At 46.4% G+C, this 24,654-nt stretch overlaps 1 protein-coding gene across 1 annotated transcript; it reads left to right on the forward strand.

Moving 5' to 3' along the window:
• Positions 1–989: 989 nt before the first annotated feature.
• Positions 990–15,461, forward strand: SYT15 (synaptotagmin 15). The gene is made up of 8 exons (XM_034434773.3): positions 990–1,307; positions 5,826–6,018; positions 7,870–8,012; positions 9,430–9,725; positions 10,787–10,957; positions 11,791–11,911; positions 14,558–14,728; positions 14,830–15,461. The coding sequence occupies exons 1-8, from the start codon at positions 1,301–1,303 to the stop codon at positions 14,964–14,966; spliced, it is 1,239 nt and encodes a 412-aa protein (XP_034290664.2). The 5' UTR covers positions 990–1,300; the 3' UTR covers positions 14,967–15,461.
• The last annotated feature ends 9,193 nt before the right edge of the window (positions 15,462–24,654 follow it).

The following is a 24,654-nucleotide window of genomic DNA, read 5'->3' on the forward strand; positions in this document are numbered from 1 at the left end:
CCCCCACCCCCCCAACTTAGAAGCAGAGGACCCCACTATTGGCAGGTTAGACTGTAGCCCATATACATGTCGCACACTTGCTTTCCTTCTAAAGCCATCCATTTATGGAGCCATGGAAACTTCCACAAAGGGCAGAGTTTGGCCTGAAATCACCCCTTGCTGATCCCCAGGAGGTAAAGCTTATGGAGGGTTTCCAGAAAGGCAGGTCCCTAAGGGCATTTTGCAAAATGATCTTTCCTCCGTGCACCAGGGGAAGAGGAGGAGGAGGAGGAGGAGGGGAGAAGGAAAAGGAGAAGGAGAAGAGGATGATATGAAGAAATTATTTTAAAACAATTCAGCCCCAGAATTGCAAAATGTGCCAGGTTTTTCTAATGTTGTTTTCCCACAATGCCCTTTTCAGTTTCATGGGCCAAACTTTACTCTAGGAGATTTCAAACTTCATTGTGTCCGCCAGCCACTCTTTACTTGGAGATCTTGCCAGGTGGGCTCACCTGGTGTTCTAAGGATTGGGCTATTTCCTCTCCAGTTAAGGCACGTTGCAGGGAAAGTGGAAGAATGGAGCTTTTTTTACACACAATTTAAAAGACAGCATGTTTGTCCCCAGAGGCCTCTGGAATTCCCACCACCACTTTTGGAGAAGCGAGTAGAAATGCAAGAAAAAAAAATAAGGCCAGGGATGCTTTCATTTCAGCCTTCCCCTGACTACGGAAGGAAAATTGATGAGGCTTGATTTAATGAATAAGCCAAAGCAAGAAAAATTCATCATAATCTGATCTTCTGCTCCGGTTCCTCATCCCGGACAGTTTAGGTCAGAAGGATGCTTTAGAGGCAGGAGCTAAGCCCCCTCGCTTTCCAGGAAGGAAGAGGTGGCTGCTGCCTTGCTGGGGCCCACTGGCTACCTCCTCCCTAGACTTGGCAGCTTCTCCGCAGCCCTGAGACATTCAGGAACTGGTATGTGACCAGGAGGCGGAGCTGGTTGTTCAACAGCCAAAGGCAGACAAAGGCAGACTGAGTGGAGTTCTTGCAGCTTTCTAATACCAGGTATATCAGATCTGGAGGAGGGTGTGGGGAGCAGAGCCATTGCAGCCGAGAGAAAGCCCTGTCTGACTGCTGCTGCTGCCGCTGCTGCTGCGGCCACCACCACCACCACCTCAGACGCCTCAGATAGAGGAGAGCAGAACAGGACAACCACTAGGAGAAAGTGCACGTTGGAGAGTTGGGTCCAAGATGGAATTGAAGCTCTGAGCTGCGGTGCAATCGAAGATCCTGAGAACCTCACCGTGTCTTCCGTCTAGGTGTCATGTCTGGTAAGGAACATCCCTGTGGAACTATTGCTCAGAGAAGGAACTTTGGAGATGGGACAGAAGAGTCGGAGGAGAAGGGCAAACACATCTCACTTTGGATCCTCAGTGGCATCTGTCCACCTCATCTCTTTGAACATGTCTCTGATTTAGCCACGGGTGGTTTCGGAAATGGGAGTCGGTGTCATTCTGCTTGGCTTAGCCAATATTTCTGTCCAGCTGGACCGAGCAGACAAAGTACCAGAATAAGCTTCAAGTTACCAATTGTTGATATGCAGAACTGAGAATCTGAGTAGATGCCACTGGTTCTCTCTTTCACCCATTTACACAATCTGCAGAAATATCTCCTCCCTAGACGAGAGCACCCTCTGTCTGGGTCTTGGAGGTTCAAATGTGTATTTTGCACCCAGGGCTGTAATTTTCCCATTTTTTATGTGTATTGTTCTAGGACGTAAAGACGACAGCCATCGTGATTAACAACTGTGCAGCAAATTCCTTTTCCAATGGTCTCTGGCTTTCTTACCTTCTCCATGCTTCACCCTGATTTTGCCAGGGGATCTGCTCCCTTATCCGACTCCTTCTAATTCTCATGTCTGAACCGCTGTTAAATTCTTTGCAGGTTGAAGGAACTTTTAGGATCTCACGAAAAAGACATGAAAAGTAAGTTCTGATCTCACGAAAAAGACATGAAAAGTAAGTTCTGAGGAAATAAGATCTCAGACACTCTTTGAGAGGGGTTGAAGCTTGAGGGACATGGCCAAACAGAGAGGTCTCCAGGGAGTCGGAGAAAGATTTCCACCCCCAGAGAGCTCCTTCCTTTGACGTATTTCTGAAACCGATGTTGGAAACCACGCAGAGGTGTAACCACGCCTAGGAACTCTACTCATCAAGTCCTTGTAAAGTTAGGAAAATGAGTACAGGTGATCCTCGACTTACAACAGTTTGTTTAGTGATTGTTCAAAGTTACAATGGCCCTGAAAAAAGGGACCTATGACCAGTGGTGGGATCCAAGTAATTTAACAACCGGTTCTCTGCCCTAATGATTTCTTCCAGCAACCAGTTTGCCAAACTGCTCAGAAAGTTAACAACCGAAGTTGTGAGAACTGGCTGAAACCCACCACGGCCTATGACTGTTTTTCACAACGATGACCGTTCCAACCTCCTTGTGGTCGTGTGATCAAAATTCAGATGCTTGACAACTGATTCACAGTTACGACCGTTGCAGTGTCCCCCGGGGTCATGTGATCCCCTTTTGTGACCTTCTGAGGAGCAAAGCCATATTCACTTAACAACCGTGTTACTAACTTAACAACTACAGAAATTGACTTAACAAAGGTGGCAAAGAAAGATCGTAAAATGGGGCAAAAGTCACTTAACAAATGTCTCACTTAGCAACAGAAATTTGGGGCTCAGTTGTGGTCGTAAGTCGAGGACTACCTGTCTCCCTTTCCAGCTGCAGTAGTTCTTCTCCCTCTTCTTCCAGTCTCAGGTATGGTGATTGCTTCAGAGAGAGAGAGCAACCCTGATGTCCCACACCTGTCAGTGGGACATCTGACTGGACGTCCATCTGCCAGAAATGATGTAAGGTCTGCTGATGTAAGGGCAGGGGGGGTTGGACTAGATGACCTACAAGGTCCCTTTCAACTCTCTGTTAATCTGTTAAACCTTTTCTCTGCCATCTCGAAGGTTTCACAGATGCAAAAGCTAAAGAGATGTTCTGTTCTTCCGAAGAACGTTCTCTCTCTTTCCGAGCCAGACTCATCGCTGTATACCTAAAAATGCAGGTCCAATCTGCCTTTATTTATTTTATATCTCAATTTTTCTTCACCACCAGAGGAAGAAAAAAACCATTGGCGTTCCTGTCGTTCTTTAAGGTCTAGCCAAGCGATTGTGTACAAAGGCAAGGAATGCAAAAACGAGAATATTCTGGTCCTGTTCAGCTTCTTGCTGTTTTGCTGTTTTCCAATTAGCAATGCAGGACCTGTTGCTGCGTTCTCACAAAATTGTGGCATGAACTTTTAGATATAAATCAGCATGTACCGTAGTCTGCATGCATCCATGTTGATGTCTAGAGATTAATTTTAAAATATTAATGCTGAACATTTAAAGGAAAACAGCCAATCTCACTTCCTGGCCAGACGACTGCAACCACGAGCATCTCACCTCCACTTGAGGTCCCTTGAGCATCGCACTTAACAATCTAGAATCACAGGCAGCAATCTGCTGCTCTGCCGTCATTTCTCTGAAACAGGCACACGTTTCCACGGTGGATAAATCTGATGTCCATTAAAGAGCGGCTATTTGAGAAGGAAATGAACTTTACTCACAGGGTGGGAGATAACAAAACAAGGGATCAGCTCCATCCATGGACTACCAAGCTGGCACCGAAAATCAACTATTGTGTTTTTCCAAGAGGCAAAATATTGCTGTTAATAGCTGCAAAGTGATGCATGGTTTGTTGATGGCTTGCTAATGTCTCTGCCGGTGGAATGCTTGTGATTGGAGATGCTGAACGCAGGGAGGAAAAAGCTGGATGAGTGATGGCAGTTTCATTCTACCTTCCTCCCAAGTTGCTCTGGGTGTTGGGACTACAGACAGGTCAGGAACTCCAAAATGCTTCCAGTGGCTTTCAAAACACAACCCTTGGGAGATGCTTGCACGGTTCAGTCTTCTAGGTCTTCTACTGTTGCCCAAGCCAGCTCCTTTGGGGCCAAAGAACTTCATCGTGAAAGCTTTCAAGGCTGTGAGGTCCTTGGTGCTCTTTGAGCTTGGTTGTTTTCTTAGCTAGACCCAACTAGCTAACTTCCATCAGTGCTAGAAGGGAAGGGATTTGCTCTCTGTTTACTAGATGTTACCTAGTTATGAAGCGTCTGCTAGAAAACAACCAAGCTCAGAGAACACCAAGGATCCCACAGCTGAACCCTCAGCTACAAATATCCTCTTCTATCGGTACCTTCCAGTGCAATCAAGGTGACTCAATAGCTTTGTAACCCAGCCCTGGAGGGAGGGAGAAGCAATGGACTTCCTTTCGTTTCTTGCGTGAAGTGGGGCTAATGTCTATTTTTCCAGCATGTATGGCAACTTCAGGGGTAGAAAACAGTTTTAAGGAACCACTTGATCTCTTTCATTTGCAGAAGGGACCTTCCATGAAAGAGAGGGAAGTAGTGTAGGAAGTTAGCACCCACCCCATTTCTTCCAACAGTAGGGAGAAAGGATCCCCATTATACACCCTTTTAGTGCCTAGGGCAGCTGGCGATCGTGACTATGACTTGTCTGGTATTTGAACAGTGAGACACAATTTTATTTATTTGCCCTGTTAGCTACAGGACAGAGTCAAGATGGTCCTTTCCAATTAAGTGGAAGGAAGTGGGTGGAGAGATCAAATACCCCTGGATAAGAGCGCAGGTTGGCCTGAAAGGACAAGGAGAAGTGTGGCACACTTGAAGGTGTTGGATGACATAGCCATCTGGTTCAGTTCCAAGTGGGGAGAAAGACGCTGGAAACATGGAGGCTGATTGAAAAGATGGTTTATTGATGAACAGGACCACATGGGTTTGAAGTCTTGGGCAGCTGACCACATGGAGTGGAGAGAGAGAGGTACTTATACCCTCTCTTGGGCTTTGCCTTTGAGCTTCCTGTTCCTGTGCAAGAAATGCATTCTATTGCTGTCGGACTCCCAGGGGGAGGAGGTGCAGCCGAGGTCGGTTTCAGCAGGTTCTGACCCGTTCTGGAGAACCGGTGGTGGAAATTTTGAGTAGTTTGGAGAACCTGTAAATACCACCTCTGACTGGCCCCTCCCCCATCTACTCTCTGCCTCCCGAGTCCCAGCTAATCGGGAGGAAATGGGGATTTTGCAGTAACCTTCCCCTGGATTGGGGAGGGAATGGAGATTTTATAGTATCCTTCCCTGCCACACCAACCATGCCACGCCCACCAAGCCACACCCACAGAAACGATAAGAAATTTTTTTTTGAAACCCACCACTTTTATGCAGGGATCATAGCTAACTTTTTAGGTCTTCTGAATTAAGTCTGATTGAAGCCTGGATTCTCTGAGGTGATGCAATGAGGAGACTTGTGTGCTGAAAGGGTGTTGGGCCATTCCTATTGTGTCTTAATGGCTTTCCTGGTTTGGATCTTGAGCGAGGGCTGAGCCTGCCTTTCTATCTAATTCTGCCTTTCTTCAAAATATCCTGTCTTGAATGGATTACCAAATCTGCATTTCTAAGAGCTGGCCTCAGCTTAGTATCTGCTTGGGGGGCAGGGAACTGTGGCTCCGAGTTTCCGTTTCCTTTAAGATTTCTATTTCTCTTTTAGGGGAAAGATAATATTCTGCCTTTTTAACTATTTCCCCAAGTATCTTCTAGGAGAGGGGCGGGTGCTAACTTTCTACAAAGGAAAGCAGTGGGGATGAAGCAGAAAACAAACAGCTGCCAGAACGGTGGGCAACGTGATTTTTTTTTTTTCCTTTGGGAAGTGGATGTCTTCACTTTGCATGTTTTATGCCTGTGTTTGTGTACACCAGGACAGGCAGTTGCTGTGGCTGGTGGAGTGGTAGCTGGACTTCTGCTTCTGGTCCTTCTGGGGATCGCCGCCTACCTCTTCTGGAAAAGCAAATATCTCAAGGCCTCCTATGAAGAACTGACTGATCCGGTCAACTCAATTTTGCAGGAGCCAGACGTTGCTCAGCCGACTTTGGTTCTTCCTCAAAATGGCAGGTACAAAGGCCCTTTTCCTGCTGGCCATCACCTTCCCTCTTTGGGGACAGAGACGGAGACGCTCTCTCTGCACCTTCATATTCTTTGGGGATCTCCTTCCTCTGCCAGGGATGGGGGATCCAGTCAAGGCTCAAGTGGATCAAAGCCTCTGTGGGTCAGGCTTTGGGGAAGGACAGTCAACCTTGGGAATCCACGGTGGCCGCTCCGACCACTGGGCCAGAGACAAGGAGCCCCTCCTCTTCCATTCCTCTTTACCAAGCAGCCAAAGAAATACACACACACACACACACAAAGCAAAAGTAAACAGAATGCCGGTATTTAAGAGCCCCTGCCGGAAGATTCCAAAAATCAAACAATTCTTCAATAAATGAACAACAGACATTTTCCAGCTCATTGAACAATATCTGACTGCATAATAACAATAAAATAACCACGAATCACTTAAAAGCCCTTCACATTAAGCCAGAGGAAATTTCAACCGATTTTTCCTTTGAAGAGCTGTGGGGGGGGGGGCAACGGGGACCTACACCCTTCTTTCTAATTACCAGCTAATTGGAGGCAGAAGATGTTCCAGGAAAGGTAACAAAGAGAGAGGAAGGAGAATTGGGTAAACTGGGAGAAAGACTCTAGAATTTGTATCAGTCCTGGGGCAAAATTTACACAATCTCTTCATATCAAGTTCCCAGCCATTTTTTTCCAAACCTTTGCATTGATCCACCATTAGTAGGATGTGGAAGCATCTTTGACAGCCATGCTTTGTAATTAAGACATCTAAGCAGACAAAATGCGGATGTTCAGAGCATGCTGTCTATTCTTATAATAATTCACCTTTAGATTAATTAATTTCCCTGTGGTGGTTGAAGAGAAATGAAAGCAATGTGTGTCAAGTTTCAGAATCTGCTTGTCCTGGGACAATATGCAAAGTCATTTAGCCATGATTTGTGGGTATCTTAATGCTTAAGGTTTGGTTTCAATTCAAAACACCATCTTTCCATAGAAAAATTTAAATCTCCTGGATTGAACTTTTTTCAAATTAAAATGAGGCCAAAAAGTAAAGGCGTCTTGGCTTTCTGTCTGTTACTCTTTCTCCCTCTTATTGGTTTTAAATTTTCCCACTTTTATTCATCTCTCTACCTCCTCCTCCCCCACCTCCTTCGCATTTCCATTGGAAGGGAGGTAGTTTATTCCCAGGTCTGACACCGGAACCCTGCAGTAGTGGGTTTCTATTTCGGCCGCTACTGATTGGCTCATGGGCGCATGCGCAGAGACGTCTGGGCGGGTGGGCAGATCCTCCTGCCACCGTCGCTACCAGTTCGCCCAATCCAGGGACCGCTGGAGCCCTGTTTTATCCACTCAGCTGCCAAGTGTTTTAATCAGCAGCTCTTCTCTAAAAAGACTCAAGGTGTCCCAATCTTGAAAAGATGTCCCAAGGAAGTCCTTTTAACCGTTCTATCTTAATTTTAGGCTAATTATTTGGTCTTGTTTTGTCAGATGGTGGTTTTATTGCTCTGATTTTGTTCAGCCTGCTATTATGGATTTTTTTGTTTTTTTTTAACTGTTGCAGCTACTTTGCCGGCCACTGACTGTCAGTAAGTACGATTATGGGAAGAAAAGGAAGATGTAATTCTAGAAAAGGGCCGGGAAGCAACAAGCACAATCTGATTAATGCCAAACATCCTTTTAAGTTCCTTTGACTTTTTGTGGGGCAGATTTCAGCTCCAATTTCTTCCATTTCGGTTGGAAGGGTTCCAGATATTTCAACCTTGCCTGTGCTGTTTTCAGAGCAGTTAGATTCCTGATATGGTTTTTGTTTCCTTAATATAACTCAACTCTGTGTTTGCCTTTGGACAGAGCAAAGAGCGTTCCTTTCATTGTCCCACCCAAATTTCACCGACAAGTGTGGACCGATACGCTAAACGGAGAACAAATTCAAGAGGAGAGTGAGCTTTATGTTACCCCAGACTCTGGACCCCGATCCTCTTTCCATTCTTTAGGTGGGTTGGCACTTGTTTCGGTGAGTAGAATGCCAGGAATTGGGTTTTGCCCCCAAATCCCACTTCTGCATTAAGTCAATGGGCTTAATACTTAAACAGTATTGCTGTTTAAATAAAGCCCTTTCCTGTTTAAATACAATAGTTTCCTGTGATTTTGCACAAACAAACCTATCTGCCAGAAACAGAGGAGGAAAATTATTAAAGTCATTAAGGGTCAGAACCTATTTTGATGGTGCAATCTGGTTGAGGATCACTTCCTGTACTTCCAGTGTCATTCAAAATACTGAATGTGAACATTTGTCCCAGGCCTGGATTGGCTTCAGACCTACGTTGATCCCACAGAAGTTTGTCTTTAGATAAAAGTTAAGATTATAATAGCTGATTAGGAAAGACAATAAGCATGAATTTTCAACAAAATGCCCTAAAACTTTGCATAATTTTATTTAGGAGATTTATATGGCTGCCATTCATTCTCAGTGTCTTTAATAATAATAACAATAAAAATCCAGTATAAAAGAATAAAAAACCCAATACTCCTTCCCCCAGCAACAACACCCAGCCAAAAGAGCCACTTGATCATCGGGGGGGGGGGGATAATTTTTCATTGGTGGAAACATTATCTTATCCCTCCTGCCTCTTTGACTGTTGAGCCTAAGAGGTTCTGTAGCTTTTCTTCCGTTGTCTGCATGCTGGTTGGACCAAATGGAAGGTTCCTTGGTGCCCTGGGGCATTGCAGCCCTCCTCCCTCTGCTTCCTTGGAGCAGAAACATTCATGGTGCAGGAGACGCCACAGTAAGAAGTTTGGAACATGACCCTGCTACCTTCAGAGGGTGCCTATGTCCTGATGAGGCCACCAAGTGCAAAGCTGAAGGCGATGCCTTAATCAAGGGACTGAAAGAGAGAGTGCAACGGTCTCATTTGTTCCCAAGATTTGTTATGACTTTCCAGGTACCGTTGTGCAATTTTAAGTGATCCTGGTCATCCAAAAATGCACTTTTAAATAATGAAAAGGGTTACATAAAACTTTTAAACGGTTGGGATACTATGTGATAACACAGAAATATTGTGTGTATGAGATACTGTAGCTGCTTTTAATTAACAAATTAAGGGTCCATTGAATTGAATGACTATAACGTTTAATTCAAGGAATAAAATTTTTATTTTGGTATCCATTGATTATCTCCTACACATTTATAAGCTAATTCCACTGAACCACGTTATGTTTAAGAGGTGATATGATTCAGCTTCTGTCTTGAAAGCTCGATCACTCTCAGATGCAAAATTATTATATCACCATTCATTGAAATGCATGGATGGTCCACAGTACATACGGTAGAAACAACCAGGTTTTAAACAGGCTTTGCCCACTTCATGTTTCAAACTCAGTGAGCTTGGCTGCTTCCTTTCTGTCCTCAAGCTGGAGCGTACCTTGTAGGGACCATCAATCCAGAGCTCTACCGGTTTCCAGAAGACAAGAGTGAGACGGACTTTCCAGAAGGAAACATTGGTCGGCTTTGGTTCTCCGTGGAATATGAGAAAGAGTCAGAAAGGCTCCTGGTGTCCTTGATTAAAGCCCGAAAGCTGCAGCCTCCTTCTGGTTCCTGCAACCCCTTGGTGAAGATCTACCTGCTCCCTGATGAGAGGCGTTACTTGCAATCTAAAACAAAACGCAAAAATCTCAATCCTCAGTTTGATGAGGATTTTGTGTTCCAGGTAAGCATCGCTGAAGATGAGCTTGATCAATCTCTACTGTGGGGTCTTAGCTTGGTTGTTTTCGTGCAGGCATTGCATATCCCAACTAGGTAACGTCACCCGTGCACAAGAGCAAGGGAATGGGGTTTGTGGAGGAGGAAGGGGAGGAAGAGAACTGTGGGGTCCTTGGTGCGCTCTGGACTGGATTGTTTTCTTCTGGACATTTCACTACCCAACTGGGTAATATCATCAGTGCTAGAAAGGGAGTAGGGTTTCCAGGGGGGAAGAGGAGGAGAACTGTGGGGGTCCTTGGTGCTCTCTGAGCAGGGTGGTTTCCTTGCAGACGTCCCAGCTGGGTAACATCATCAGTGCTAGAAAGGGAGTAGGGTTTGCTCTATGTATGCATAAGTGGCTTGCCCTCTCAGTGTTGGTAGAAGTGTTGTTTTCTTCTTGATAGTTCCTTGATTGGAATTCAGGTTCAGGTTTTCAGCCAGCCAGTCACACCGGCCCCCAAACAATCCCCAAGATCTTATCACTCCCAAATGTTGAGCTAGGAGTGACCAACCGTGGTCTGCTTGAAAGATCATTCTCATCTGAAGGCAGACCAGGGGTGAAATCCAGCAAGTTCTGACAGGTTCTAGAGAACCAGCAGCAGAAATTTTGCACTAGTTCAGAGAATCGGCAAATGCCACCTCTGGCTGGACCCAGGGTTGGGTGGGAATGGAGATTTTGCAATATCCTTCCCCCAGGAGTGGGGAGGAAATGGAGATTTTGCAGCATCCTTCCCCTGCCACTCCCACCAAGCCACGCCCACAGAACTGGTAGTAAAAAAATTTGGATTTCACCACTGAGATAGATCATTGAATTGTTGGATCCAATGTTCCCTTATCCTTCATGAAACTTTGGAAAAAGTCTCCTATGGAGAAACTGACCAGGATGGAGCTTTATGTATTCCCAGAATTAAAAGGGAGAAGGTTCTGCTCTACCTTGAATATTCCAGATTATCTTGTTCTTCCTCGTCTTCAGAGCTGTGGTCAGATTCATCCCAACTGCTTCTCCTCCTGTGCTTCCTCCTCCTCTAGATTTCAAGCACTGTTTTATTTCAGAGGACACTGAAGTTCTGTGTCTACCATGTTGATAAACAGAAGAAGCAGGTCCTCCTGGGTCAAGTGATCTTCCCACTGAAAAACGAAACTTTGGCTGAAGACGGGAAGGTTGTCGTCTGGAGAGATTTGGAACCAGACAACCTGGAGGTAAGGAATGAATGAAATATTAAGTTCATGAGATGAATAACCACATGGTTTGTTTTGGGGTGTTGTTGTTTTTTAGGACAAGTCTGTAAGTAATGAATTTGATAGATCCTTACATACGTTCTATGTTGGCTAGAATTCACATATTATTTAGCTCCCTCTGTGATTGTTTTTAACTTAATGCAGTCTGTGAAATTGCTTATTTGTGATAAAACTGTTATTTTATTGTTTGGGGAGCTGTGGGGTCACCGAGAATGGGGCAGTCCTGGCAAAAATTAGTCGAGGCTGTTTTTCTTTTGATTTGTTGGGACCTTTGGTAGGAGTTCTTTGCTTTCTGAGCTATGCTAAGTCCATGTTGGGAGTGACAAGCCTCAAGTAGGTCCTGTCTCAAAATGGTGAGGATTTGGAATACAAATAAGGGAAGTGAGGATCAAATTAAGTCCTGAAACCTAAAACCGGGTACTTCCGACTTGCATTCAAACTAAAGCTTGATGTGTTCTTCAAGAAACCCTGGCTTAGCGTTATGTGTGACTATAATCAGCATCAGACTGGATGAGCCAAGAAAATCTTACTGATCTTATTTGCCTTCTTCCCTCTTGTCAGTCAATCAGAAGAAATTTCTTGAGGAAAGGAATCAGATGTTGCTGATGTAGGAGAACCTTTCCCAACAATTCTGACCATCCACCAACATCTGGATGGGTGGATGAAGGAGAAAGAGAATTAATTACAGACTCATTAGCTATGCTATTTCTAGTTTAGCCATCCCACTAATAATTGGAGTGAATAACAATTCAAGTATAGATTTCTGACCCGTGTCTTCTTCTACCTCCTTCAAGCCATCTTCTGAACATGGCGACCTCCAGTTCTCCCTCAGCTACAATGACTACCTGGCCCGGCTCACAGTGGTGGTTCTGAGAGCGCGAGGTTTAAAGCTCCAGAATGAGAGAAACGGCACTGGTCAGTAACACCAAACCGGCACCTTCTATTCTTCAACCGTGAGAGGAAAGCAAGAAAACTTTAAATTAAATTAAAATCAAATGTTTGAATATATATTCCACATCTCAGTTTGGGTCTAAATTGCTACCCTATCTGGATTATCCAACTCCAGACCACCAGATGGCAGGATTGAGATATTCTTGATTCTTCTTTCTCTTTGCTTTCATCCAGTGGCCATTCAGAATTTTGCGGCAGCCTACATTAATCTAAAGCAATTCTTCCGTGTACAGAACTTTAGCCCAGAATTCCTCTGTTTCAAAAATTGTTTATTCTCAATATCCAACAATTTTATCCCTATTGGGGACTCAATGTCGAATGTCCTCTAAATAGTTTTAGGAGATTTCAATATTTGCTTAATATTCTATCTGTATTTGACATCTCATGATCTTATGCTGCAGTATTTGACATTTGCTACTTATCAATTGGTGTATAAACTTACGCTACAATACTCCAGCCTATTAAAAATAGTGGACAAATTATTTATGAGGGCACTAATAATCCTCCACATTTTACATACCCCTAATTCTCTTTCCTACGGCACCCCAAGTAGGCAATGTATTGAGGCATTATAAAGAAAGGGCTACAGATTGTGGTAAAAAAAAAAAAAGCCAAATTGGCAAATACAGGGGTGCAATCAAAACTCTTTTTATGTGTGTTGCATGTATGATGCAGATAAGACAGTTGGGGCATTAATCACATCATAGTGGCTTTGATTTTGATTGACACTAATTATAGTACTAATTCCCCCTGCCTTTGTACCTACATGCTTATGTTGTGAACAAAAGAATTCAACTACAGGTGACCTCCCTCCCTTAGAACCATTTCCAAGACCTTCTGAAAGCTTCTCCAAGGTCAGATAGCTGGTGTTTTGTGAGTCAACAAATCCCTGCTTCCTGATGCCATGATTTTTGGGTCTTGGCTTTCCCTGGCAGTCATAATAGGATCTCTAGGAGGTTTGACACATTTATTTAGCAAGTGCCTCCCTCCCAACTTGCCAAAATAAAAACAAATATTAACTATTTCAGTTCCAGAGACTTTTCTCCTATGTTCTTATAGCTTTTGGAGGCTAAAGAGAAAAAAAAAAAAGAATGAGAAAGTTGTGTATTCCTACCCCTCTATATAGCTGAGGTGAGAATAGATCACACTCACAATGTCTGGCTGAATTTAAATAAATGTACATCTCCACCCTGGACCACCCCAACGATGCCCTTGAAGTGATGTCCCGGTGCCTGGAGGCCGTACGGATCTGGATGGGGAGAAACGGGCTCAGGCTCAACCCATCCAAGACCGAGTGGCTGTGGTTTCCGACGTCCCAATATAGTCAGCTGGCGCCATCACTGGCTATTGGGGGCGAATCATTGGCCCCCACGGAAAGGGCTCGTAACTTGGGCGTCCTCCTGGATTCACGGCTGTCTTTAGAAGAACACTTGACGGCCGTGACCGGCAGGATTTTTCATCAGGTTCGCCTGATTCGCCAGTTGCTTCCCTTTCTAGATCGGGACTCGTTACACACGGTCACTCATGCCCTCATCACCTCTCGTCTGGACTATTGTAATGCTCTCTACATGGGGCTCTCCTTGAGGTGCACCCGGAGGCTCCAACTGGCGCAGAGTGCAGCCGCGCGGGTGGTTATGGGAGCGGCGTGGAGCTCCCATGTAACACCTCTCCTGCGCGAGCTGCACTGGCTCCCGGTGGTCTTCTGAGTGCGCTTCAAGGTTCTGGTTATGACCTTTAAAGTGCTCCATGGCTTAGGACCTGGCTATTTACAGGACCGCCTGCTACCACCAATAGCCTCCCACCGACCAGTACACTCCCATAGAGAGGGGCTCCTCCGGGTGCCATCGGCCAAACAATGTCGACTGGTGGCCCCCAGGGGGAGAGCCTTCTCTGTGGGGGCACCTACTATCTGGAACGAGCTCCCCCCCAAGATACGGAGGATTCCGGATCTGCGTACCTTCCGTCGCGCGCTCAAGACGTTCTTATTCCAGCAAGCTGGCCTGACCTAAACTTTTCCTCTTTTTAAATGGGAATTTTAAATTTGGTTTTAAATTATTGGGGTTTTAAAATGGTTCAGCCAAATTTATTTAATTTGTTTTATCTCTATTTTAAATTTTGTATCTATATGTTTTATTTTATGGCTGTTCACAGCCCTGAGTCCTTCGGGAGTAGGGCGGTATACAAATTTAATAAAATGAAAATGAAAATGAAATCATATAGAATAGCATTGGAAGGAACTACGCATTTTGGCTTTCTGATAAGGCATCAAAAGATGATAAACTCAAAGAATTCAACTTTAGAGTTAACTGCCAGACTTTCCTATTAGATGTTGGAGCAGCATACATTGAATATTGACCAAGCTTTGTTTTAGATATCTATATCTATATCTACTTTACAACAAAACCAAATTTCCCATTATCCATGCTTATGCTGCCGGAAAATTTGGGGTATTGTTATGGGTGCAATCCATAAAATTAAATTAAAATTATATGTTGATGGCATTCTTCCAACATATAATTTTATTCTGGCCATATGTTGATGGCCATTCTGGAGGTGGTGCTTGAGCACCATTTTCTTCTCCGTGTTTCCAACCTTGTCCTTTTGTTCCAGGAGTGTGTGTTCGAGTGTCACTAATGAACCACAACCAGCTCATCAAAAGCAAAAGGACCACAGCAATCATTGGATCCTCCAGTCCATTATACAACGAGACTTTTAGCTTCAAGGTGGACCAGCTGGAGCTGGACGCAACCAGTCTGACCTTGTCTGTTCTCCCAGGGGATGGTAAGCAGCCCATGAGGCTACTCTCAGGAGTCTTGGGGACTCCCTTTAAGTTTCCGCCATGATCTTTGTTTAATCCTCACAATTTTTGTGGCTTTGTTTAGAGACCTCCTCCCTGGGCTGTGTGATTGTGGGGCCCTTCATGTACACCCGGGGGAAGGAACTCGAACATTGGAACGAGATGATCAGTAAACCCAAGGAGCTGGTGAAAAGATGGCACGCTCTGTCGCTTAGCAGCTGAAAACTCTCACAAGAGAGCTTCCGTCTCCGCCGTGGGTCCATTCCGATTCAGTTCATCACAGAAGTTCTGGGTCTCAGGGATCAAAGACAAGGGACAACCTTCCTCGAAGAGGCTGGATCACGTGCTAGTACATTATCTCAGATGACCCACTGAACAAAAATGAGAAGACTGTTTGATCCTAAAAGTGAGAAGAGGCCATCAATCACTGAGGAACATGTGCTGGACGTCTTGCTACTTTTATCATAACTGACATTTAATGGCCTTAACCCCAAAGCTCTGTGAATTAGTAGTATAATGCACCCTTAAGTGTAATTCAGAGCTGAAATCAAGGGGTTTAAGAGTACCCATGTCAAGGCAGTTTTGCTTTAACCCCAGACAAATTACAGTTTATGAAGCAACCACCTTTCAAAGGACTCTTCTAACATAATATTGCAGCATTCCTGTTGAAAGCATGAGTATTGAACCAAATGGAATAAACACTCTTAGTTCATTTTAGTCATGTGTTTATTTAGTCCCAACTCAGAGCAGTGGCTCAGTGTGGTTAAGATGGTGAGGACGCTAGGCTTGTCGGCTGGAAAGCTGGCAGCCCTGGTTGGAGACCCGAGCTTCACACGACAGGGTGAGCTCCTGTTGCTTGCTCAGCTCCTGCCAAGCTAGCAGTTTGAAAGCATAGAAATGCAAGTAGATAAATAGGTACCACTTTGGTGGAAAGGTAATAGCGCTCTGTGATGTCACACTGGCTACATGACCTCAGAAATGTCCTCGGACAATGCTGGCTCAATGGCCTTGAAACAGAGATGAGCATTGCCCCATAGACTCAGCAAAGGCTAGTTGAGTAAAATCTTCCTCCCACCCATTGGAAATCTGCCGTCTAAAGTATTTCCACAGTTTATTTATTGTTCATCTTGGGAACAGATTTGTAAGATCTCATACAGGAGTCCAGTGATTATCACTAAAGAACTGAATCACCTTGCAGAGTCAGAAAGAAATAAGGGTCAGCTAGCTGTTATAGTGAGCATAAATATTCTAGCTATCTCCTTGGTGAAGAATGGTTGAAGGAATTGGGTTTGTCTAATTTAATAGAAATAAATAGTAGGACTGTAGGGGCGACATGATAACAGTCCTCCACTATCTAAGGGGCTGCCACAAAGAAAAGGGGGTCAACCTCTTCTCCAAAGCACCCGAAGGCTGGACAAGAAGCAATGGATGGAAACTAGTCAAAGAGAGAACCAGCCTAGAAATAAGGAGAATTTTCCTGACAGTGAGGACAATTAATCAGTAGAATGACGTGCCTTCAGAAGTTGTGGGTGCTCCATCACTGGAGGTTTTGAAGAAGAGATTGGACATTTGTCCTCTGAAATGGTAGAGTTTCCTGCTTGAGAAGGGGTTGGATTAGAAGACCTCCAAGGTCCCTTCCAACTCTGTTATTCTGAAATTTCCATGGACTTCCTTACTTATTACTATCAACAATAGAAGTGGACATTCAGATTTCCATCATGGAGCTCTCAGAAAATTTGATTCTGCCATTAAAAGAGAGTGTAATCCAGTGGTGGGTTGCTCCTGGTTCGGCCCAGTTCTACCGAATAGGTAGTAACTTTAGGAAGTAGTTCTCCAAACCGGTAGTAACGGCAGCCAGGCCCGAACCGGTTCTCCAGTCGCTGCTTGCTTGCCCACCCGAAGCTGACCGGAGCAAAGAAGCATCTCAGCTGCCTGGCCACAGGGTGCCGAAAAGTCCTTCAGCCGGTGAGAAGAGAGCTGTGCATGCGCGAAGATGGCAGCAGCGACTGGAGGTCTTTCCGGCGCTGTGCACCAGTGGCTGGGTGGAAAAGAAGCCTCTCGGCTTCCAAGTTCAGCAGCAGGCTCAGTCCCTTCACACAGGATCGCTTTTCTCCGCACCCGAGAAAGATCAAAAGGTGCGGAGCAGCCTTTAATGACAAAGTCACCTAGACGAGGTAAAAGAAAACAAACCAAGGAGCCCACCGAAGCTGCTGGCGTTGCAGCCGCCCCCTCCTCCCCGCAGCTTGGAGCTCCAAGCGGAAGAAGTCCTCGGCTGTTGCGAAGAAGCGGCAGCTCTGGGTGCACCACGCCCACTTCTTTCTCTTTGAGAGCCGCTTTGCAAACAAGGTGCAAAGCAGCTCTCAAAGAGAACAAAGTGAGCGTGGCGCACCCAGAGCTGCCGCTTCTTCGCAACAGCCGAAGATGGAAGAGTTCACTCAGGAGCGACACCAGCAAGGAAGGCAGCTGGGCCGGAGGGAGGCGTATCTCTGAGATGGGTAAACAAGTGTGGGGAGGCAAAGGGGAGCGGACTTGGCCCTCCGCATGTTGCATCCCCCTCCCAGCCTTCACCTGCACCTCCGTGCCACCAGCGTCTCCCGAAGCCACCGCCGTTGGAGCCGAGATAGGGACGGGGGCAGCCCGGTAGCAGCCATGAGCCGTGCTTTCCTCTAAGCAGTGTGGGCAGCAGAGGGAAACTGATGCTTCTCTCTGTGAGACTTGGAGGAAAGCGCAGCTCATGGCTGCTAAAGCACCTCAATCAGCTACAGCCCAGACAAGCTGAGGAACTGTGGGGAGCCTCCCGTGTGTTGCACCCCCCTCCCAGCCTTCGCCTGTGCCTCCGTGCCTCCAGCGTCTCCCGAAGCCGCCGCCATTGGAGCCACGACAGGGATGGGGGCAGCCCAGTAAGCTGGGTGCCCGAAAATGGTGTGTCTGGGCTGCAGCTGAGTCTGCTGCCCTGAGCTGGCGGAGTGGGTTGCTCCGGCTGCAACCATGAGGAAGGCCCGTCAGAGGCGAGAAGGGGCGCTTTTTGGCCAGGAAGGGCAATGGAGGGAAAGCCGAGACGACCACCGCCACTCCACACGTCCCGACCTGGATATGGAGCCGGAGTGTCAAAAAAAAAGTTTCAAAAAGTCCCAAAAATTTTAGCTATCTTTTCGGTGGGCGTGGCTTGGGGGGGTGTCATGTGACTGAGTGCGTGAGTGACATAACATTGGCCAAGCCCAATCAGTCACCCCCCCCCAGCCACGCCCACCAAACTGGTAGTAAAAAATTTTAGAGCCCACCACTGGTGTAATCCTTTAGTCCTTTCAATAGGGAGGGACAATTGCACTCCATGAGTTATTTCTCTTCCCTTAGCAACAATTCACTAATTATTTGCCTCCAATTTTGGCAGAAAACTGGCAGATAAACACAATGAGGAAAACAAGGTAATCTGAGCTATGGAGGACTGTAATGTCTGCATTATTGGAACTGTTTCCTGTTGTGTGAAGACTTTTTCCATTCTCATGCTGTCTGACACAGCTTGGCAAAATTCTGCATTGATAAAGGAAGTCTTTTAGCTACTACAATCTCTTGAAGAATCAAATGATAAACCTCTACGCTGGGGTCTCCAAGCTTGACAACTTTAAGACTGGTGGACTTCAACTCCCAGAATTCCCCTGGTTGGTTCTCAAAAAAAAAAAAAAAAAAAGAACCTCACCTTTAAATCTGAGATTCAGTTCAATCTTGGTAAATTCTACTTGTGATCCTTTTGCATGTCCATTATTTAAACAAACTTGGGGTGGAGAAATATCAAATTATTTCAGAAACTCCTCTGAGAGTCAACTCATGATCTTTTTGTAGCTAATAATTTATTCCTTAGCTTGACAGCTCTTGAGCAAAGAAAAAAGATAATCAGGAAATTAATTGAAACAGGAAAGGTGTTTTTTGTTTTTCTGTTTTTGTTTGCCAGAACAGGATGCCGTATTAATGAGACCCGTGCTCTTTTGCAAAAACACAGGATTTTGCTCTTTGCTACATAATTATGATTAAAGGAGTTCTGGTAAAGCACCAACATGCCCTCCACCGTGTGGCTAATATAGACTTTACACTTCATGCTGAACTAATTTGTCTCATTTTGGCTTAGCTCCTGTCGTGGGAATCCAGACCCCGTGGTATTTGGACCATATTGTGACGTTCATTCACCCATGATTGAGGTTGAGCTTCTCAGTGCTGATGGTCAGAAAATACAAATGTGTCAATGTACATTGACAGACCGTTGTGGCTAATGCTGGAAGTCTACCATCCAGTTCAGTCTTGCAAACCTGGTTAGCCGAGGATCACTACAGTATTGGCAGCAGCCACATCGTGGTTTTAGCTCATGCCCTCTCCTTGTTTTGTAAACCGTGCGCAGGGGTGATGTCTGAACCCAGCTCATTGTGCTTCTGTGAACAAACTGTGATCAAGCAAATGAAGGCTGAACATAATATTTCTGTGCTGTGTTTTGGCTGATCTATAGCAAAAGAACATGTACATGAAATATCTTTTGAGCCACATCTAATATAATTGGATAATCTGTCTTACACTGTGTTTTGTTAAAATAAAATATTGCAAAGCTTGTCCCTGTCATGTGGGCATTGTGGGTCTCATCTTAAGTCGGGGGTGGGTGGGTGCACAATCTTGGCTCCTATGAGACCTATGGACCTCAACTCCCAGAATTCTCAGAAAGTCATGACAGGCTGGGGAATTCTGGGAGTTGAAGTCCACAAGCCTTATTTTATTTATTTTATTTTATTTGTATACCGCCCTTCTCCAACAGACTCAGGGCGGTGAACAGCCATGGTAAAATATAACATATAAAATTTAAAAGCAATTTTAAAAACATTAAATAATTTTGGCTATCCATTTAAAACAACCCGGGTTAAAACCAATTACAAATTAAAATCGAAGGGATGGAATCAAGCCAGCCCTGCTAGGTGAAAAAGATGTGTTTTCAGGGCGCAAAGAAAAGTCCAGAGGTCTGGTATCGTGCGTATCTCCTGGGGGAGCTCGTTCCAGAGGGCAGGTGCCGCCACAGAGAAGGCTCTCCCCCTGGGGGTCGCCAGCCGACATTGTCTGGCCGACGGCACCCTGAAGAGTCCCTCTCTGTGGGAGCGTACTGGCCGGTGGGAGGCTATTGGCAGCAGAAGGCGGTCTCATAAATACCCCAGCCCTAAGCCATGGAGCGCTTTAAAGGTGGTCACCAACACCTTGAAGTGCACCCTGAAGACCACAGGAAGCCAGTGCAGCTCGCGCAGGAGAGGTGTCACATGGGAGCGCCCCGCACGGCCGCATTCTGGACCAACTGGAGCCTCCGAGTGCACTCCAAGGGGAGCCCCATGTAGAGAGCATTGCAGTAGTCCAGACAGGAAGTGACGAGTCCTTGAGTGACCGTGCGTAGGGAGTCCCGATCTAGAAAGGGATGCAACTGGCGTATCAGGCAAACCTGATAAAAAGCCCCCCCTGGCCACGGCCATCATATGCTCTTCTAAAGACAGCCATGTATCCAGGAGGATGCCCAAGTTGCGAGCCCTTTCAGTGGGGGCCAATGATTCGCCCCCAATAACCAGTGATGGCACCAGCTGGCTATATCGGGACGCTGGAAGCCACAGCCACTCGGTCTTGGAGGGGTTGAGTCGGAGCCTGTTTCTCCCCATCCAGGCCCGCACGGCCTCCAGGCACTGGGACATCACTTCAACGGCATCGTTGGGGTGGCCTGGGGTGGAGATGTACAGCTGAGTGTCATCAGCGTACTGATGGAACTCCACCCCAAAGCCACGGATGATCTCACCCAGCGGCTTCACATAAATGTTGAACAGAAGGGGTGAGAGGACCGACCCTTGCAGCACCCCACAGACAAGGTGCCTCGGGGTCGACCACTGCCCCCCTGCCAACACAGATTGCGACCGGTCAGAGAGGTAGGAGGAGAACCACTGCAAAATGGTGCCCCCCACTCCCAACCCCTCCAACCGGCGCAACATGATACCATGGTCGATGGTATCAAAAGCCGCTGAGAGATCTAACAGGACCAGGATAGAGAAGCAACCCCTATCCTGAGCCCTCCAGAGATCATCCACCAACGCGACCAATGCCGTTTCCGTGCTGTGCCCAGGCCTGAAACCAGACTGGAGCGGATCTAGATAGAAAGCTTCATCCAGGTACTGTGGAAGCTGCCGCGCCACCACACTCTCAACAACCTTCGCAATAAAACGAAGGTTGGAGACTGGACGATAATTAGCCAAAACAGCCGGATCCAGAGAGGGCTTCTTCAGGAGGGGCCTCACCACCGCCTCTTTCAAGGCGGCCAGTAGGACACCCTCGCTCAAGGAAGCGTTAATAATCCTCTGGAGCCAGCCTCGTGTAACCTCCCGGGAAGCCAGCACCAACCAGGAGGGACACAGGTCCAATAAACATGTGGTCGCGTTCAGCCATCCCAGAATCCTGTCCACATCCTCAGGAGCCACAGGATTGAACTCCTCCCAGATAACACTCTCAAGATCTACCTCAGTCATCCCATCTGGACTTACCCAGTCAGAGGCCAGGCCTTCCCGAATCAGAGTGATCTTGTCATGCAGATATTGCACAAAATCCTCAGCTCAACCCTGCAAGGGATCATCCCGCGCTTCCTGATGGAGGAGGGAGTGGGTCACCCTAAACCGGGCGGTTGGGCCATTATCCGATGATGCAATAAGGGCAGCAAAATAGCTAGATTTTGCCGCTTTTATCGCCACTAGGTAGGTCTTAATATGAGACCTCACCAGTGTTCGGTCGGATTCGGAACGGCTGGCCCTCCAACCGCTCTCCAGGCGTCTTTTCCGGTGTTTCATCTCTCTCAGCTCCTCGGAGAACCAAGGAGCTAGGTGAGTTCAGTGCCGGGTCAGAGGCCGCAAAGGCACGACACGGTCCAAGGCCCTGGCAGCCGCACTATCCCAGGCGGCCACCAGGTCTTCAGCTGAGTCATGAGCCAGAGTCTCAGGAATTGGCCCAAGCTCCATCTGGAACCTATCAGGGTCCATCAGGCGCCTGGGGCGGAACCATCTAGTTGGTCCCGCCTTCCTGCGGCGGGATGCAGTGGTTAGAAAGTCAAGTCGAAGGAGCGAGTGGTCAGACCATGACAAGGGTTCAATGACTATATCCCCTGTATCAAGACCACTCGACCACTGACCAGAGACAAAAACTAAGTCCAGAGTGTGCCCACCCGAGTGAGTAGGGCCATGAATTAACTGAGTCAGGTCCATGGCTGTCATGGAAGCCATGAACTCCTGAGCCACCTCAGACGTTTCACCGATAGATGGCAGGTTGAAATCCCCCATGACCAAAAGTCTGGGGGTATCAACCGCCACCTCGGCTATGACATTAAGCAGCTCAGGCAGGGTCGTTGCCACGTGGCAGGGAGCCAGGTACGTGATCAACAAACCCATCTGCACTCCACGGCCCCACTTCACAAGAAGGGACTCACATCCGGCTATCTGTGGAACAGTGGTCTCCCTCGGATCAAGACCTTCCTTTATGATAACCGCCTGTCTTATGCACACCCTGTCTTAAATAAAGGGCATTTGAAAATAATAAATTGGTGCACCTTTTCTAATAATGGTTGCACGTTGTCCAGAGACCTTAGACCCTGGTAGCAGGTTCTGCCTGGCATCCCACACACACCTTCTCAAAGGCCCATCCCTCACAGTTTTCAAAGTACACAATTGAGTTGGGTACAAGGAGCTCCAGGAAAGTTAAGACAAACCCAAAAAAATTTCCCTGCCTACGTAGGAAGCCACTCAAGTAGTGAAAATTGCTATTGTAAATACTTTGGAGAAGACAAGCAATTGCTTTGCTGATTGCAAGGATAAGACTCTCTCTCCATCTCGTGCTGTGCTTTGGCTGAAGGAGCAGCAGAGCCACTCAAGGAAGCTGAATCCGGTTGCTACACTCAGCAGACAGCGTGTCGCCTGTAGGCTCTGGACTCTTTGAGGAAAGAAGAGTCTTCTGTCAGGGATGGGGACCCTGCAGGTCTCCAGATGTTGCCCAGCTAAACTCCCAGCTGCCTGCACCACTGGCAGCCCCAACAGAAGAGATTAGTTTTGCTCAGGATTGAACTGTGGGGCACTCGGTGCTCTCTGAGCTCGGTGGTTTTCTTGCAGACCTTTCATGACCCAACCAGGTAACACCATCAGTGCTAGAAGGCAGTGGGGTTTGCTCTCTGTTTATATGCAGTAAAAGTGCTACACTCAATTTGCCAGCAAATCTGGAAAACTCAACAGTGGCCACAGGATTGGAAAAGGTCAGTTTACATTCCAATTCCAAAGAAAGGCAATGCCAAAGAATGTTCAAACTATTGCACCATTGCACTCATTTTACGTGCTAGTAAAGTTAGGCTCAAAATCCTACAAGCCAGGCTCCAGCAGTATGTGGATCGAGAACTACCAGAAGTACAGGCAGGATTTCGAAGAGGCAGAGGAACAAGAACTCAAATTGCCAACATACGCTGGATCACGGAGAAAACTAGGGAGTTCCAGAAAAACAGCTACTTCTGCTTCATTGACTATGCTAAAGCCTTTGATTGTGTGGATCACAACAAATTGTGGAAAGTTTTTAAAGAGATGGGAGTACCAGACCATCTTATTTGTCTCTTGAGAAACCTATATGCAGGTCAAGAAGCGTATAGAGAACTGGACACGGACCTACCGATTGGTTCAAAACTGGAAAAGGAGTCCGACATATTTAACTTATATGCAGAGCACATCATGAGACAGGAGGGGTTAGATGAATCAAAAGTTGGAATTAAGATTGCCGGGAGAAATATCAACAACCTCAGATACGCAGATGATAGTACTCTAATGGCAGAAAGTGAAGAGGAACTAAAGAGCTTCTTGATGCAGGTGAAGGAGGAGAGTGCAAAAGTTGGTTTGAAACTCAACATCAAGAAAACTAAGATCATGGCATCTGGCCCTCTCAATTCCTGGCAAATAGATGGGGAAGAAATGGAGGCAGTGACAAATTTTATTTTCCTAGGCTCCAAGATGACTGCAGATGGGGACTGCAGCCAAGAAGTTAAAAGACACTTGCTCCTGGGGAGGAGGAAAGCTATGGCAAATCTAGACAGCAAACTAAAAAGCAGAGACATTACCTGCCAACAAAAGTGCTATGGTTTTCCCAGTTGCAATGTATGGCTGTGAAAGTTGCACCATAAAGAAGGCTGAGCACCAAAGAATGGAGGCCTTTGAACTATGGTGCTGGAGAAGAGTTCTGCAAGTCCCTTGGTCTGCAAGGCGATCAAACCGGTCAGTCCTAGAGGAGATCAACCCTGATTCAAATACTTTGGCCACCTGATGAGAAGGAAGGACTCCCTGGAGAAGAGCCTAATGCTGGGAACGATGGAGGGCAAAAGAAGAAGGGGACGACAGAGAACGAGGTGGCTGGATGGAGTCACTGAAGCAGTCGGCGTGAGCTTCAATGGACTCCAGAGGATGGTAGAGGACAGGAAGGCCTGGAGGAACATTGTCCATGGGGTTGCAATGGGTCGGACACGACTTCACAATTAACAACAACAACAACCCTGTCAATGTTGATGGAAGTGTTCTTGGTGATTCCTTGATTAGACAGGGGTCCTGGGTGCTCTCTGAGGTTGGTAGTTTTCTTGCAAACGTTTCATGACCTATCTAAGTAACATCATCACTGGTTAGAAGGGAGGGGGGGTTGGCTCCCAGTACGAGAGTAATGTAGGAAGCCCCCCCCCGAGAATGAAATATTTGGGGGGGGGATATTAAAAGAGGCAGAATATTATATTTCCCCAAAAAGAAAAATTGAGAAAAATCTTAACCAAGGCAGAAAGTAGCCCCAACAGCCTCCGGCAGATGCCTGAAATCTTTGGAGAGGGAGATTTTGTGCCCATTAAGAAAGA

The sequence above is a fragment of the Pantherophis guttatus genome, chromosome 6 (assembly GCF_059756535.1).
Source record: "Pantherophis guttatus breed Tessera chromosome 6, ASM5975653v1, whole genome shotgun sequence".
NCBI classification, from domain to species: Eukaryota; Metazoa; Chordata; class Lepidosauria; order Squamata; family Colubridae; genus Pantherophis; species Pantherophis guttatus.

Coding starts and splice junctions, on each gene's coding strand:
- SYT15 (XM_034434773.3), top strand. Junction 8,013..9,429: donor ATCCTCTTTCCATTCTTTAG/GTGGGTTGGCAC, acceptor TCTGTCCTCAAG/CTGGAGCGTACCTTGTAGGG. Junction 9,726..10,786: donor ATGAGGATTTTGTGTTCCAG/GTAAGCATCGCT, acceptor CTCCTCCTCTAG/ATTTCAAGCACTGTTTTATT.